The sequence below is a fragment of the Uloborus diversus genome, chromosome 1 (genome assembly GCF_026930045.1).
Source record: "Uloborus diversus isolate 005 chromosome 1, Udiv.v.3.1, whole genome shotgun sequence".
Classification (NCBI taxonomy): Eukaryota; Metazoa; Arthropoda; class Arachnida; order Araneae; family Uloboridae; genus Uloborus; species Uloborus diversus.
Genome location: NC_072731.1, coordinates 243,482,561 through 243,500,610, shown reverse-complemented (window position 1 = coordinate 243,500,610; position 18,050 = coordinate 243,482,561). Strand labels below are relative to the sequence as shown.

At 33.0% G+C, this 18,050-nt stretch overlaps 1 protein-coding gene across 1 annotated transcript in view; it reads right to left on the bottom strand.

The window, feature by feature from the left end:
* The window catches only part of LOC129219686 (uncharacterized), a 61,252-nt gene extending 43,422 nt beyond the window's left edge, over positions 1 to 17,830 (bottom strand). The window contains exons 1-8 of the mRNA XM_054853968.1: positions 17,603 to 17,830; positions 14,983 to 15,186; positions 13,106 to 13,277; positions 8,577 to 8,702; positions 5,064 to 5,248; positions 4,198 to 4,491; positions 2,527 to 2,697; positions 483 to 754 (exon numbers count right to left, since the gene is read on the bottom strand). Coding sequence (XP_054709943.1) covers positions 483 to 754; positions 2,527 to 2,697; positions 4,198 to 4,491; positions 5,064 to 5,248; positions 8,577 to 8,702; positions 13,106 to 13,277; positions 14,983 to 15,186; positions 17,603 to 17,830 — 1,652 coding nt within the window. The remainder of the gene's footprint in view (positions 1 to 482; positions 755 to 2,526; positions 2,698 to 4,197; positions 4,492 to 5,063; positions 5,249 to 8,576; positions 8,703 to 13,105; positions 13,278 to 14,982; positions 15,187 to 17,602) is intronic.
* Between the last annotated feature and the right edge of the window lie 220 nt (positions 17,831 to 18,050).

Here is an 18,050-nt window from a genome sequence, read left to right as displayed (position 1 = left end):
GCTAATATTCGAGACAAAAAATGACAACAGATCTTTCGTCTCAATGATTTTCTTCACGCTACAAATTTTAATGAAAGCATTGTTGCGGAAAGTTGAGATGAAGCACTGAATAATAATTTGAATGAAGGAAAGCCTTAAAAAAATACGGCTTTTATGTCGAAATCTGAGTGTCATAATTAATAGTTTTTATTAATATCTCCGCTAATTATTATCGGAAGATTATGTTAAATATCCAAACATAAAGACAGGAAGATTACGAATCCATCGATACCTGGTTCGAAGGTCAGTTCACTGTCGTTCGGGAGAAGAGACTTGAACATAGATACATAGGTACATACATAGGTACATACATAGATACATACGCTCAGTTTTTAATTATATAAGATGAAACTTTGAAAAGTTACTTATCGCCTCATGATTAGTAACCAACACAGAATTTGGTAATAGCTCGTAAACACCAGACGACAAAAATAGGTACTTACGTTTTGGAGTATTTTGTATAGTTGGCATTTACTTCACTCTGGTGCATTCGCAAGCAAGGTACATTCCTCCCGACGTCACTTAACTCTGCTCGGCAGATATGGACAGCAGGGAGTGGGGGGTTATTCTCTCCAGAAGCTTCCATGAACACTTCTGCGTACCCTTGTCCTTGTGGCACCACCATTGTAATGTTGAGCACGACGGCACCACCGACGTACAAATATGGCCACGCAACTCCGTTCTCTACCATCATTGCGGGGGCTTGATAATCTGACTGAAAAAAAAAAGTCAGTATGAGAAAATTTCAAAAAGACCTCTTATTCTTCGGAGTGGTTCGAAAGGGGGCGTACTCCACTTTTATTCAACATAAGGTCAGTAATAAATGAATGTTTGTTATACCTCGAAGTCTTAAGATTCACAAACATCGGTAGAGCTGCATAGTAACACAGGTGAATTGTTCTCGCTAATGTTTACTGGAGTTTTGGGGATCTGGAAATGTTTTACCCCAAAATATCTGCAAGAACATGACGCAAAATTCAACTGTATTAAGAAATGGATGGTGCTCTACCTATGTTTATTACTCTTAAGAATTCAAGATAACTGTGTGTTACAAATATTCACTTATTACTGACTAAATATTGGAATGGGGGATAAGCCCATGGTCAAACCACTATGTAAATAACTAATGCATTCATTTTATTTTCATCCCTGATTCCGCTGGCGATTTCACGACGATAGGTAAAGTGGACCGTCGTTAATCCGGGCCCTATGAAACCGGACTTCTCTATTTATCCGGGTCGTATTTTTATTTTGTAATTTTCTTTTATGTAGTTTTATATTTCACTCTATTGAACTCAAAATATATTTTTTACTGCTTCCAGTAGTTTGTTTTGCTTAATACTTTGAATAATCCGAACTTTTATTAATTCGGGCGACCTGGGTCCACTATTAATAAAGTTCGTTTGTCGGTTTTCTTGCTCGCGTCATTAGTTTTGCATAAAGTGTAAATTTTTTTTATCTATTGACTTTTTAATGTTTCTTCTGCACTGATAAAACAACCCGATGCCCATTGTGCAGATTCATAAAATTACACAAAAATTGTACTTTTAGGTTAATGCGTTCTAATTTTTCACTTCGTGACAGGATGAGGCCTATGCTAAATCTTAAATTATTCACAACACAAACTTAAATCATATCAACATAAATTACTTAGAAGTAGTAGGCATAAAGCAGATTTTTTTTACTGCTTAATTTTTTAAATATTAGTTAAAAAACTAAATTGTGATATAGGTAACACATATATCAAAAACCAATTGTGACGTTCGTTTCACACAATCATTTATTTCATATTTAAGCTTTTAAATTTAGTTAAGAAATAATCAAATGTACTAAGCGTTATTTAGTTGATGATATAGGAAGAAAAACTGGAATATATCTTAACTCCAAATCGTGTACAAATTTTGAGCCAGTTTAAGATTTCTGTACATGTAGCTTTCTTGTAATAGGACAAATAATGTAAGGAAGTCCAACTTACCGGAAAGTACCTTACGAGAGTACTAAAAATGTGAATAAATTATAATCATGATTTTTATGCCACCTTCTACACGCTAGCAAAACTTATTTTTGCATTCTGAACTACTTTTGGTGTAAGTAATTAAAACAAAGGTCGTTTGTCCAATCCCATCTCAACCGGAGAAATTAAGCATATTTATTAGAAGTGGTTTTACCTAGAATTCTTTCGTTGATTACTAAAGTCTTAATAGTTTTTGTAAAAGCTGTTTAAGTGTTCATGGAGTCCCCCAGTTCATGTCAGAACTAGTTCAAGGTTCTAGCTATGCAAGTTGTTAGTTGAAATGGCGTTTATTTCGGACGTTTTTTTTTTCTTCCAAATATAAATTATAAAACAAATTAGTGATAATGACGCATATGGATGAACATCTAGTTCATACAAGTATATTTTAACTTAAAATTTAGGAAAGAACAAAGAATCGAATGTTATTTTTCTGCGGTCTGATTTAAATGCTAGAGAAAAAAACTCTGGCTTACTATCTTTTTAATTTCAAGTCCTGGAACTGCGACTGAATGATCTGGTTTTCCTTGAGTTCCGATTTTAATGGTTGGCGTGAGTCTTGTCCCTTCTTTGTTCACAGGCAAAGCACTGATTTTCATGATGAGATGAACGTACATCATGGAATCATTGTAGATGGAAGGTGTTCTCTGCAAATAAAAAATAAAGAAATTAAAAAAAAAAGTTATTCAATGGTTGTTGCTTCATATGGCAAGTTGTAACTCAATTCATTTAACCAGGCTTATCACTAAGCAAGACTAAAATTTTCAAGATGAACATAATTAAAATCACTTATGTAAATCGTTAAAAAATTTTAAAACTTAAAAATTAAAAAAAAAATTAAATTAAAAAACTCTAAAATTCTAAAAAACTCAAAAATATCAAAATTTTAAAACAGTTAAAACTTTAAAATCTAGAAGCAAGTTTTCAGAAGACCGTGTGATTAGTAAATAAGCTCCGACTCTTCAACATAAGGTACAAATATCGACCTTTTGTAGTGATTCGGGGTCTGGTCTCTGAGACATATAACTAGATGGGATTACTAATTTTCCCAGTCCTACACATAAAGCATTCGCTACGGTTAAAAATCACCATTCTGGGAAGATGTTTTAATTTACCCTATTAAACTGATTAGAGATAATTTTTTACAGAAAAATATTGAATTGTAGATGGCAACAGCGCTCCGACGCTCCGTACCAATGAACCCTGAAAACATATCAGATGCCACTGAACCACGTTGAACGATGTATTTGAGAATTGTATGGAATCCCCCTACCTTCATTGATGGAATGTACAGGTAGTTATCAAAATAATGGAAACACTCTGTGACAAATGTGTTGGGAATCACTACTCTGCTGTAAATGTTCTGTTAAAAAAGGTTCCTTCTGACTGAAATCACTACTCTGCTGTAAATGTTCTGTTAAAAAAGGTTCCTTCTGACTGAAATCACTCACACTGGTAAATCCAGATGGTGATTGAGTTCTGTGGTCGCTTTTGCTGCTGTTGTTCGCTTTTTAGACAATACAATTTGCTTCAATACCAGTCGATTTATTTCACTAAGTTTCTCTTTCCGTCCACTATTTTATTTCGCCGATCTTGTCTTACTACGTTGTGTGTATGCTGTCATGATTTTAGATACTGTACCTCTAGAAACGCCAAAAAGTTGAGATGTTTCAGTTACACTTGCTCCAGTTCGACGAGCTCCAAAAATGTGGCCTCTTTTCAAGTTTGAGAGGTCCGACATTTCACGTGCTTGAAAAAATCCAAGGCTTCCAGAACTCAATTAAGTCACCATATACAACCAGAATATATACATTACTTTTTATAACAAAAACAGATATCTAGTTTTATTCTTTATTACGTACGAAGCACATTCAAAAATGTCACTTTTGTTCACAGGTGCTTCCATTATTTTGATAACTATGTACCTGTAGGTTCCTCCTTTTGATTTACACCATTTTTAACTTAATGTAAATCTGTTTAGAAATAACAGTCTATTAAAATTAATTCTTAAAATCTTTTATCGGTCTATATTTGATTTTGTGATGTGAAAAGCAGCTGCGCCATTTTCTTTCACCCTATTTCACAAAACGAACGGGACTTTAAGACATCCAATACAACAAACCGAACTGCCAGTTCTATTTCCTTACCTGCCCAGTGACGTGAATCCTGTTGAACCTGAATACAAACTTATCATCGACAATTTCTGGATCGATGAAAGTTGTGTTGAGGTATGGCACGTCGAAGCTTCCTTTGTAGTGCCAAAGTCTAGCTGAACAAGCCTCCAACCTGGGTATGCCTTTATAACGCATGACGTCTACTTCTAACACGTAATCAGCGTAACCATTGTTGGTGAGATTGGACCAGAGCGTGTACATTGCCATGTCTCCTATCCCAACTTCTGTCGTGGATAGGTCTCCCTTCGTGGTTCGCACGGTGACCATCTGAAAGGAAAAATAAACATTTGTTTTGAAAAATGATTAAAAATTTAAAACTAAATTTAACTTCGTTTATTGCATCATTTATACGGCTACAGCATATTACAGTCACAGCAAGTTTGGGGCATTGCTGTAAAAATAGTTTCAAATTTAGAGAATTCAAGAGAAAGACATGTTTGATACTAATCCGCAGATTACATTTTTAAACAATTCAATTTTGAAAACTTCGTTTCGTTTCTCTCTGAATTCTGAAAGCGACAACAATTCTTTAAAAAAAATGAATAGTTGTCGAACTTTTAAAAATACATATTTTTATAGTTGAATTTAATCAACTATACAAGGTTCGAAATTCGTATTACCGTCTAACCACGGATTGTATGGAAAGACAAACATCCGTTTTGCAGCCGGAAATGGACAAATATATTATTTTTAGCGATGTCAGCTTTTTCAGAAGGAGAGCCTCATTCAAATGAGCAGAATACGCGCATAAATTTTTTACTTTTCCCCCGCATTCAGATAGATTCCTCTCATCTGGACGTTTGAAAATTCCATACAATCCGTGGTTGGACAGTACTTACCTGGTCTGCATCTTTTCTCGGCACAAGTTTAACAGTAAAAGGTGCGTCGTATAACGTTTCTCTTCCAACGATGACTTTTGCAATGAACTGCACCTCTTTTTCCAGATGGGTCTCATTGTTTAAAGCATAAATTGCAAAAGTAATATTAATTACATTTCCATCATCTCTTGGGCCTTGGTAATTTCCTGAGGAGCACATAAAAATATAAAAATTGAAATTTTCAAACACATTATGTACTATAACGTGAGGATGGAGAAGAAAACAACTGCTAAAAGAATATTTCGCAGAAACCGAGGAGGTTTTTCATAAATAAAAGTATAACGAGTGAATGAATGAGAACCCGCTCATTCACTTTCATATCAAAAGGGCACATATCCAAATTTGAATTTTCCACTTCTAACTCAAAAGTACACTATGTGATCAAAAATATTGGGATACTTTCAAAAATTCAAATTTTATGTATTTCTCAGGAAATAAAAGACTTGCTTTCTAACTTTTGTCACATAAAAGGTATGAACCAACTGTTATTTTCCAATTAAAGTTATATCACACTCGCGTTTCGGGGATCAGGAACAAAATGAGGAAAACAAAACAGTTTTTTGATCATCATTCATCGTAAATAGCTGAGAAAACTCTGTAAATTCGGAGCACAGTTAGCTTACATGTAGAATGATTTTACAAACTTTTGAGATAGTATCACTGATAGCCACGAAGGATATTAGATTTAGGGGATCAGGAACAAACTAAGGAAAACAAAAACCTTCAAAAATCATTATACATAGTAAGCTAACTATATTCAGAAATTTGAAACTTATTCTCAACTATTTATGATAAATGATAAGCAAAAAACATTTTTGATTTCCTCAATACGTGACTGATCCTCGAAACGCGAGGGTGATATAACTTTTATTGGAAAATGACAGTTGGGTCATACTTCTTATGTAATAAAAGTTATAAAGCAATTGGCCTTTTATTTCCTGAGAAATCCTTAAAAATGTGAATTTTTGAAACTGTCCCAATTATTTTGGTCATATAGTGTAGTTCACAAATAAAATAGTGGAGCGAAACATTGGCTGAGCATTTCCAATCAAGCGTTATACTTGTCCATATTAAGAGATCGCAGCACCTTGCGCCTTGTGCAAGTCTGTTATCAGTTAGGCAAGCCCGACCTCAAATTGTGATTTCTAAATTAATATTAAATAATTAATACTGATATTAAATTGTGAGTAATTAATGATTAAATTGTAATTAGTTGTGAGAAAAATTGCGATTATTTGTGATAAAAATTGTGATCTATCAATATTAATCCCTAAAACGTTCTTTTTTGAATCGACTTGGATGGTTTCATTGCTCATTCTTAATTGGATCGAAGGTCTTTTTTTTTTCTTCTTTTCTTTTTTTTCTTTTTTAAGTTTGGTGAAAAGAATAAAGTAAGTAGGAAGAAATAAATGTAAGGGGAAAAAAAGAATATATTAAAAAATGTTGAATATTTTGTTTCAATCAAATAAAGTTTATTTCTGAAGAACATGACAGTTTTTTTTTTTTTTTTTTGAAAAAGGAATTATATCCACTGTTTTTACAGCAAAAGGGAACTTATCCAAAATAAAATTGGCAAATTAGGTCGGGTGAAATTGAGGAAAAATTCCTAGACCTATGCCAATAGTCACTTGTTATTCTACCAAACCACTGTGAGAAATTCGAAATTCTAACAGTTTGTGTTTGTGCGTAAAACAGTTTTTCCGTTTAGCCAAAAAATATAAAACCGGATATAATCCGTTTTGAAAGTAAACTCCTCAATTTCTACAAGATTACAGATACTAGTCAGAAAACCATTAGGTCTTCCTGAAGGGCTTACATAAATGTGAACGTAATATTAGGATACTGGATGAGAAAATAGTTGCTAAAAGATTATTTGACAGAAACCCAGGAGGTCTTTCATAAATGTGAGCATAATGAGAGGACGAACGAGAAAAGATTCGCTTACAGGTTATTAGACAAAAAACCAGGAGTTCTTCCTGAAAGTCTTTCATAAATGTGAGTATAACAAGTGAAAGAATTAGAAAATAATTGCTGGAAGATTATTAGTCAGAAAACCATTAACTTCCTGGGGGTCTTACATAAATGTGAACGTAATGTGAGGAATCTGGATGGGAAAATAATTGCTAAAAGATTATTAGGCAGTAATCCAAGACATCATCCTGGTAGTCTTTCACAAATGAGAACAAAATGTTAACACGAACGAGAAAGGAATGACTAAAGGATTAGTGAACAGAAGCGCAGGAGGTCTTTTTGATTCGAGGGGCCATATTCCTGGTGATCATTCTAGAGATCCCAAGAGTCTTCCTCTTGGTCCTGACGGCTCAGAGGAACACCTAGAACCAGGTGAAGAAAATAAGGGGAAAATGGCGATACTTAGAGATACTTTTTATAGTAATCGATTACAAGAGAAGGTTGCCAACAGAAAATCATGATCATCTTAAATAACATCATCATTTTACATGATGTAAATTATGATTTAATGCAGTAAAATTTTAATGTTTGATCAATACTGTGCTCTGAAGAAAGGAAGGTGTACCACGAAAAGTTAACTTTTGCATATCAGCATCGTTTTTTTTTTTTTTTTGGTTCAACACCCTTTTCATAGTTCACCCTCTTAATGAGTTGTTCTCGAGTTCTGAACTTCCGGCAGTGACAAGGAACTACATTACCTCTAGGACTGATTTTTCTCCACTGAAAAACGTTTACCTGTTTTTGTAATTTTCTTCATAGGTAGTATCAAGAGCGCAATGATTATCTCGTTTAAAATAACTGAGACTATATTAATTTCTTAGATTAGCCCTTTCAGACTTGGTGTCCGGTATACCGGATACGAACTTTAAACAGCTGCTAATCATTTATTAATTGAATAAATTTCTCGATTTTTTCGCAGTTAGCTCTTTACAGTCTTCTTATTATTATCTGTGCAAGAACTTTTCATTTTGGGATTGACAACATTAAGAAATAGAGATTGGGAGAATGGGACTGGCTCATTTTCTCAACCAAGGATTCTCGTTGCAAAAGTGAGGGGGAGGGGTTTCTTATTTTTTAAAAATATATAATCTTTTACTATTAATTTCAAATGCTTATGTTATGTTTTATTATTGTTTAGAGAATATTTTACAATGAAGTTTGTTTGATGTTTCATCATTTTTTTAATCCGAAATATGTATTTCAATTATATTTGTCCGGATTATTGGTGACTATTTTTCACCTATAAACTTGAAATTTTGTCTATAAGATACTCTTTACCACAGTACAATGTCTACCAAATAAAAACATTTTTGGTTAAGTATTTCAAAATTCCGTATGAAAGGGATAGATCACACGCTAACAGAAATTTTTTGTGCTTCCCTCAGAAAAGTCAAATTAAATTAGAAATTAATGTGACTTTCTTTAGGGAAAGTTAAAAGATTTTACTCGATTTAGGATTTTCAAATGGAATTTTTTTTTTTTGTGATACTGAAAATTACTTACCAACATTTGTCATGATTCCAAGATTAAGGCTAGCAGATGTATAGATGACATCATCATCCGAACCCACTTTTGTTGTGTTGTAGAAATATATGCTTTGAGGAACTGGATCATAATTTTTATCGAAATCTGTAAAAGAATTGTTCAATAAGTTGTTGCTTGTTCTAACGTAAATGACTGATACTTCATGAGCATGGTTATGAAAAAAAAAACATCAACAAAAAATGATTCGTTACTTTTAAAAACATTTTCTAGTATTTTTACCCAGACTGAAAATAATTTTTGAATTCAGTCAGTTAAATATCTCTAATGCTATATACTTTTGCGGTCTATAATTCGCATACGACTATATAAGAAGGGCTAGAACATAATGCTTCTGATTACATTTGATGTGTATTATTAAATTCATGTGTAATCTGAAAATCGATTAAAACGTTGAGGAACTGGATCATAATTTTTATCGAAATCTATAAAAGAATGGTTCAATTAAGTTGTTGCTTCTTCTAACGTAAATGACTGATATTTTAAGAGCATGTTTATGGAGTACCATCAACAATAGTTACTTTTAAAAACATTTTCTGGATTTTTAACTAGACTAAAAATAATTTTTGAATTCTGTCAGTTAAATATCTCTCTTATCCTATATATTTTTGCGGTCTATAACTCGCATACGACTATATAAGAAGGGCTAAAACATAATGCTTCTGATTACATTTGATGTGTATTATTAAATTCATGTGTAGTCTGAAAATCGATTAAAACGTTGAGGAACTGGATCATAATTTTTATCGAAATCTATAAAAGAAGGGTTCAATAAGTTGTTGCTTCTTCTAACGTAAATGACTGGTACTTTATGAGCATGGTTATGAAAAAACATCAACAAAAAATGATTCGTTACTTTTAAAAACATTTTCTAGTATTTTTAACCAGATTGAAAATAATTTTTGAATTCTGTCAGTTAAGTATCTCTTATGCTATATACTTTTGCAGTCTATAGTTCGCATACGACTTTATAAGAAGGGCTAAAAGATAATGCTACTGATTACATTTGAGGTAGTGAGAAGCAAAGGGACGTAAGTGGACATGTTCAAGTTTTGAGCAAAACGCGTTTAAATATAACATCCTTAGTAGGCTTTAATTGAATTTTTTTTAAATCATGCTATACAGCAGCACCTACCAGGACTACTAGTACTATCTCTTGCCCAAAGACAGAACGGGTTCACCTACCATTTGAACTGGTTATCTCCAAATTTTTAATTTTGCCACTTACATCCCTTTGCTTCTCATTGCCTCATTCGATGTGTATTATTAAATTCATATTTAGTCTGAAAATCGATAAAAAAAAGTTTTAACTAGTTTTACTTTACAGGTCTTAGAAATTTGCGAACTTAGTGCTAGTAGTCTTAATGTTGAAATCGATTCTTTAGTTGCTTTAATATGATTTTAACGTTATTTTAGTTTAAAAATTTATCTGTAATGTCTTTAATAGTGTTGGAAATATATTAGTGAAACATTTTTTAATGTAAAGAAAGTTCTTCATGAAAATTTTTCAGAAAATGGCATAAAAATATCGTAATTATCTTTTAAGAGCCATTGTCTGTAAGAATCAGGCAGTTTACGGCATTTGTGATTGTTGACATTTTTAATTTTTCTTATTTTCACATATGTTTTTCCTTATCATGAATGTAATGTTTGTGCAAAATATGAGTTTTTTCTGCCTTACCGTTTTTGAGAAATTAAATTTTTTAATTTAGGGAGCGTGGCACATTTTTGCGTGTTTTTTAAATTTGCAGATTTTAAAGTTCTTGTTGCTTTAAGCGCCCCTATAATGACATGAATTTTTAAATTCTATACTATTATATGGTCTTCTTAGATACTATTACAGCTGTCAAATCCGTGTCACTACGAGGGCGACGGTCACAAACTCCGTTTAAAAATGACCTAAAATGAATTTTTTTACTACATTCAATGCCAATTTTCTCAAAGCGCCTTCATGATGACACCAACGTTTTTGCATAAATTCCTAGCTACACTTATATACATCAAAAATATGTAATAAAATTGGTGTCACCATAAGGGCACCAGAAGATATTGGAACTTTTATGTGATAAATTTCACAAAAATGCAAATGTTTAAAATCTAACTACTACTCTCGCCCTCATAGTAGAGATCTGAAACTAAATAAGTTTGATAACCAACATGTTCGTCTAACATATGAACTAAAAAAATCGGTGTCACTCCGATTACTTTCGGAAATATAATCATTCGAAATTAGTATGTTATGGAGTTATTTAAAAAAAGACTTTTCTAATTCGAATGGCTTTTTGCACGGTTCGTTTGAAACTTTAATATAGAATTACAGTAGTGACACCTAAAATAATATGTTTCTAATGCTTTTTATCAAAAAAAAAAGCATTATAAAAAGCATTAAAAACACAATAAATCGATATAGGTACAGATGGACGTATTGTGTAATGTGCATTACAGGCTAAAGTAATCGCACTAATATTCATATTTTTTCAACCATACTAATTTTTTATCTGTTATTTATATTAAAAATGCAACTATTTATATCATAATGTCTTAAATAGTTATGAACATAATGTATTATATAGCGATCATTCAGAATCTGAAACATAATTTTAGGATGACGTAGACTAAAACAAAGAAAACATAAAAAATCAAATCACCCAATTTAAGAAAGACGGTCATCTCTTATTGATATCTGGTAATTTTGTAGCACTAAAGTTTAGGAAAACATGGTATCCCGGAGAAATAGTAGAAGTTGAGCATTTGCAAGTAAAGATCAAATGCATGGCAAGAAGGATTGGAATAAATAAATTTATTTGACCTGTAAAAAAGGCGAATATTGGTATGATAATCTAAACATATTATGCACAATAGATCCACCTGTACCTATATCAAAACCAGCATTTTCTATTCAAGATAAAGACGCTCTTACTGCCCAAAGCTGTTTATGTTAAACGTTGCTTCTTTGTAATAAATTAAAAATAAATATGGTCAACACTAACTGGGTGTGATAAGATTAAATTAACAAAATACATAGATAAACAAATAAAATGAATTAAAAATAATAATAAAAATAATAAATGAAAAAAATGCACCACAACATACTAACTTCGAATGATTATGTTTCCAAAAGTAGTAGGAGTGACACTAATTTTATTAGTTCAAATGTTACACAAACATGTTGGTTATCAAGCTTAATTAGTTTCAGATCTCTGCTATGAGGGGACTAGTTGTATTCAGATTAGCAAATGGTCAACTCCTACTATTTCTCCGGGATACCATGTTTTCCTACTATTTCTCCGGGATACCATGTTTTCCCCAGCTTTAGTGTTACAAAATTACCAGATAGCAATAAGAGATGACCGTCTTTCTGAAATTGGGTGATTTGATTTTTTATGTTTTCTTTGTTTTAGTCTACGTCATCCTCAAATTATGTTTCAGATTCTGAATGCTCGCTATATAATACATTATGTTCATAACTATTTCAGACATTATGTTATAAATAGTTGCATTTTTAATATAAATAACAGATAAAAAATTAGTATGGTTCAAAAATATGAATATTATTACGACTATTTTAGCCTATAATGCACATTACACAATACGTCCATCTGTACCTATATCGATTTACTCTATTTCTAATGCTTTTTTTTTATAAAAAGAATTAGAAACATATTATTTTAGGTGTCACTACTGTAATTTTATATTTAAGTTTCAAACAAACCGTGCAAAAAGCCATTCGAATTAGAAAAGTCTTTTTTTAAATAACGCCATAACATACTAATTTCGAATGATTATATTTCCGAAAGTAATCGGAGTGACACCGATTTTTTTAGTTCATATGTTAGACGAACATGTTGGTTATTAAACTTAATTAGTGTCAGATCTCTGCTATGAGGGCGAGAGTAGTAGTTAGATTTTAAACATTTGCATTTTTGTGAAATTTATCACATAAAAGTTCCAATATCTTCTGGCGCCCTTATGGTGACACCAATTTTATTACATATTTTTGATGTATATAAGTGTAGCTAGGAATTTATGTAAAAACGTTGGTGTCATCATGAAGACGCTTTGAGAAAATTGGCATTGAATGGAGTAAAAAAATTCATTTTCGGTCATTTTTAAACGGAGTTTCTAAGCGTCGCCCTCGTAGTGACACCTCATTTGACAGCTGTAATAGTATCTAAGAAGACCATATAATAGTATATAATTTAAAAATCCATGTCATTATTGGGGCGTTTAAAGCAACAAGAACTTTAAAATCTGCAAATTTGAAAAACACGCAAAAATGTGCCACGCCCCCTAAATTAAAAAATTTAATTTCCCAAAAACGGTAAGGCAGACAAAGCTCATATTTTGCACAAACATTACATTTATGATACGGAACAACATTTGCAAAAATAAAGAAAATTAAAAATGTCAACAATCACAACCTGCCTGATCCTTACAGACAATGGCTCTTAACCAACGAAACGTTAATTCATCGAAACATGTTTACTTACCTTTAACACCCAGGTTTCCGACTGTTATTACTTCTCTCTCATCTGGACCCGTGATTTCAAACGTGAAGTTATCTGAACGAACAGCGCAATGTGTTACCATGACGTACACCCCTGCGCTGTCCATTGGAATCTCCTTCGGCCCAAGAATATCAACTTCAACTTGTTTGTCATCCTGAAACGCGAATTTTGCCGTTAAATATTTTTAATGAGAGACCAACATGGTTGCATATAAAAGCCAAGAGCTAATTATCAAAACAGTACATCGTGTTTAATGTAATAATCGTCAACATTGTCTTATGCCATTTTTGCCGGCAGAACAATGACTTATGTACAGTGTAAAGAAGAGAAGCAAGTAAGTTTAAATTAAATTAAAGAACAGTTTAATAATCTCAACCTCATAAAAAGTGCGTGCCAATTATCTTTACTACTAGGTGTACCCGCACGGCTTTGCCCGTAATAGAAAATTAAAAGGTCTTCAACTTCGCTTGCATATTTACAAAAAATGTATGGTGAATTTTCTCACCAATTGGCCTGTGCCCATGTTGCGGGTCGACGTTATGATAATTTCGTAATTTACTCGTCCATCTTATGATAATTTTGTTCTTAAAATTGGAATAGAAAAAGAACCGCATCGAATTTTCGAAAAGTCGCTTCGAATAGCACACCACCATGCTACAAACTAACTTTGTGCCAAATTTCGTGAAAATCGGCCGAACGGTCTAGGCGCTATGCGCGTCATAGAGATCCTGACAGACAGAGATTCTGACAGAGAGACTTATCATTAGTAAAGAATAATAAAGCTGAAAGTCTCTCTGTCTTGAGGATGTCTGGATGTCTGGAGGATGTTTGGAGGATGTCTGTATCTCTTTGACGCGCATAGCGCCAAGACCGTTCGGCCGATTTTCATGAAATTCAGCACAAAGTTAGTTTGTAGCATGGGGTGTGCACCTTGAAGCGATTTTTTGAAAATTTGATTTTGTTATTTTTCTATTCCAATTTTAAGAACATTTTCCCGAGCAAAATTATCATGGGACGAGTAAATTACCGAGTTATCATCACGTGGAACCGTAACATGGACAAGCCAATTGGCGAGAAATTCATCATACATTTTTTGTAAATATACAGGCGAACCAAAAGACCTTTTAATTTTTTACTACGGGCAGAGCCGTGCGGGTACTGAACAATAAACACGTCATGCTTAGCTCTAGAAATATTTTTTGAATTTTCAACCAACAGCTTAATTTGATTTAATTCCTTATTCTCTAATACCTCATAAAAGCGATTTAATACGTTTGCTTTATTTTAGCATTAACTGAAATTGGCTCAAGACAAGTTTTTATTTTTGTATTGAAATGGTTAAGTTTGGATTTGCCTGCTTTTTACACTGACAATGAGATGAGAGATATTTGTGTAGAGAAATAGTAGGAGGAACATTTAAACGTATAATGCAACAAAAAATCTCACTTCCCTCAATCAATTTAACAATCGTCGTATGTAATATAGATGATAGTGTAGAATTCAACCGTCGGATACATAACAAAAACTTGGCAAATTTTTTTATAACTGTTCCTGATTTATAGTAATGATGTTTTCCAAATTATTTCACAGTTGAAAGTTTTTATTATTTTTTTATTTTTTTATAAAATATGATAAGATTAGATAAGATTTATTAACAAACAAACACGCAAGTAACAAACGAACACTGAACGAAAAATGAACGAAGAATCACAAAAATCTTTTGTTGTGATTACGTTTTATACGTTGTGTATTACGTTGACGAGACTCTTTTCATATTTTATGTTTCGAATGATGGTGAAAGATTTGTAATGAACATTTTAGAACTGAAAAAAGAATTTAAATTCACATCAAGCACTTACTGTTGAATTATGCACCGTAACTTCGGATTGTCCAACCCAGACATAGGTTTCTTTATCATATTCCGCACCAGCTGTTACAAGGTATTTAGTTTCGAAAACTGTTCCCATGTTCTTGATTTGAGTGACTGAGAATAACATATAGATAGGAACTGGGCCATCGTTGGTATTTTTCACTTCTCCAAATGTGACTATGGCTCTGTCGTACTGAAAAAAAAAGAAAGAATATGACAGATCAAGTATTCAGTTAGCATCCCAAACCATGGGCGCCCATATACAAAATTGTAAGGGGGGGGGGGCTCAGATATTTTAACCATGGTTTAGCAGGATATTTTCCCCATGGAAGCAGATTTCAGAACAGTTTAGGGTCATTAAAATTTGACATTTTTAATAACTTATTCATTAATGGCTGGAGAAGAAACTTTTTTACATTTTGGCAAAGAAAAAAGTACTAAAAGCAAGAAAGTTCTAATTTCTAAGGGGAGGCTCGAGCCCCCCCCCTTGCCCCCCTATATGGGCGCCCTTGTCCTAAAGTTATGTAGAATATCTTTCAAGAAGCGAGACTGCTCTTAAAGGGCTGGTCCAGTGAGTGAACCTTTTTAAATTGTGCAAGACGTACACATGGGAACCTTTGGTTATATTGACATTTTTATGTATTTGCACGATGTATACCCAACACGGGACCATAATTCCCTAAAATATTTTCTGGGTAAGAACTTTACCATGATCCATGAAGATACATAAACGACAAATGTGTGCCATAAGAATTGCTCTGTAACTACCTTGTTGCCTAACCCACAATATAGAAGCTGATTATTTCCGTTTGGTACCTGATTCAATGGTAGTTGAGCTTCAATGGGTAACTTCAATGGGTAGCTTCAATGGCTCAATGAATGCCGTCAATAAAAATTTATCAAAAGAGTACGTCAAGGTTTTGTGATCTCTAATTCTTACTTTTCATGTTATCAAGAAATAAAGCAATGTGCAGGTCAATCCGGTGTACGTGGATTGGATCAAGTTCACTCTTCAAATATAACTTCAGTTACCTTTGGCACGAAGTGTGGTTATCAAAATCAATTTGTTTGAGAATATCACAATCAGTTAATGTCCTTATAAGTTATATCATGGTGTCACATGGCCCCTATTTGAGGGAAGCTAAGAGGTACAATATCAAAGGGAGATCGGTCGGAGACGGACCCCTAGAGGAAGAAGTGAGAATGAAACTTCCTTTAATAGGGAGGGTGGCCCAAAGCGGTCGTATGCCCCCCCCCCTCGACCATGGTGTGTGAGCAGCAATGCATACCTACATCGTATTTATATGAACACCCTCAAGTTTTGAGCAGTCCCAGCGAAGCAACAGTGAAGCAGCATGGCGCAACCAGACTTAAAATTTAAAAAAAAATTATACCTTTCTTTAAAAAAGTGAAGTTTTGCAACTTGTGATTAGTCGAAGACCAGCTTTTTTATTTTTTTATTGTCAACACTAGTACACTGATCTGGACACCATCCATCTACAAACTACGATAGTTATTTCGTTTGTTACTTTTTTAATTTAAGGTTATAATTGTTGAAATAAAAAACAAAGGATTTCAATAGGTTAAGTACAACTTTAAAAAGTTATTTTTTAGGATGGCAATTAATTTGTCTATCAATATAATCAATTATTTCTTTTGTTTTAAAAATAAATGTGCTGACTTTAAATTGGATAATTACAACTTTTTTATCTTATTTTTTATAAAAGCAAGTAGCTAGTCAATTATTTTAATCATTTATAACTTTATATTTGATTGGAAAATGTACCAAATCACAATTAGTTAAGCTTACCCGCTTTGGGCTCCCTGGTAGGGCAAAGCGCGTTTTTCAAATGTTTGTAAAGTTTGATAGTAAATTAATAATGGTTTGAAATAATACAAAAATCACTTTTTGTTTTGTAGTTCAAGAACCCTGCTAGGAAATAAAACCGAAATTGTTGCGATAAAAATCCCAAAACTACAATTTTCGAGCGTTCTTCAAAAACCTTCCCGCTTTGGGCCATCCTCCCCTATATATTTTTCAAAGCTTTACAAAATTAAAAGGGGCCACGGCATCATCTGGTATAGAGACCTTAAAATAAATGTGCGATATTCGGTGATATAACGTATATATAAAATAATTAAGTCATAATTTCATATTGTCCAGTTCATGTAATAATTTTTATACGATACCGCACAAGACTACATGTCACACATTTATTACGACACTGCGACATCTGCAAAAACTACTTTTCGAGAAAAATCAATTTAAATGTAATGCGCTTTGGCTCAAATTCTTATAGTAATACACTGACACATTTCAAAAGTAAGGTAAAATTATTTTTTCATTTGTGGCTGTCTTGCAATTTAATTGAAGTAATAAGAATGCACCAGGACATGTATATAACTCAAAATCGACAAGTTTTGACTTGTGGCGGTCTTGTATTAGGTGTGCGATATCTGAATGCGGTATATTTAGATAAAGATAAAGATTCATATTGTAAAAACAAAAACTACATAATAATTACTTTTTAGCACTAAAATGATTCTCCTCTGTTTGTTAAATGTTATACATAAGTTGAATGTACCAACTTTAGGAATATTATACTCACCGCCGTCATTACTTCATCGCTCAACAACATTTCAATGTGAGGTTCTTTGCCCTTCGTGTAAGATAATCCATCAGGTTTGTCTTCCACTTTGACATTGAACAATGCCAAAACTGGAGTGTAGTTTCCGTTGCCAATGTCCTTCGTAAAGAACTCTACCGTCAAGTCCATGCCATCAGTTTTTGGAATCATGATTTCAAGTCGGAAGTCCAGACGTCTGCCGACTTCCATGGTTTCCAGTTCCCCATTGAGGAGAGTGAAATTGAATTCAGTCATGAAATTTTCATTTTTTGCCTACCAGGAAGAAAAACACTTTTAACGAAAAATAAAGGATTGTAGTATACAAATGCAAAAGTCACGACCGACACCAAGCTCTGGACCTATCTAGGATTCAGTCAATTTCTGACCAGTTAGTTTCTGACCAGTTAGTTTCAGTAACTGACAGGACTTA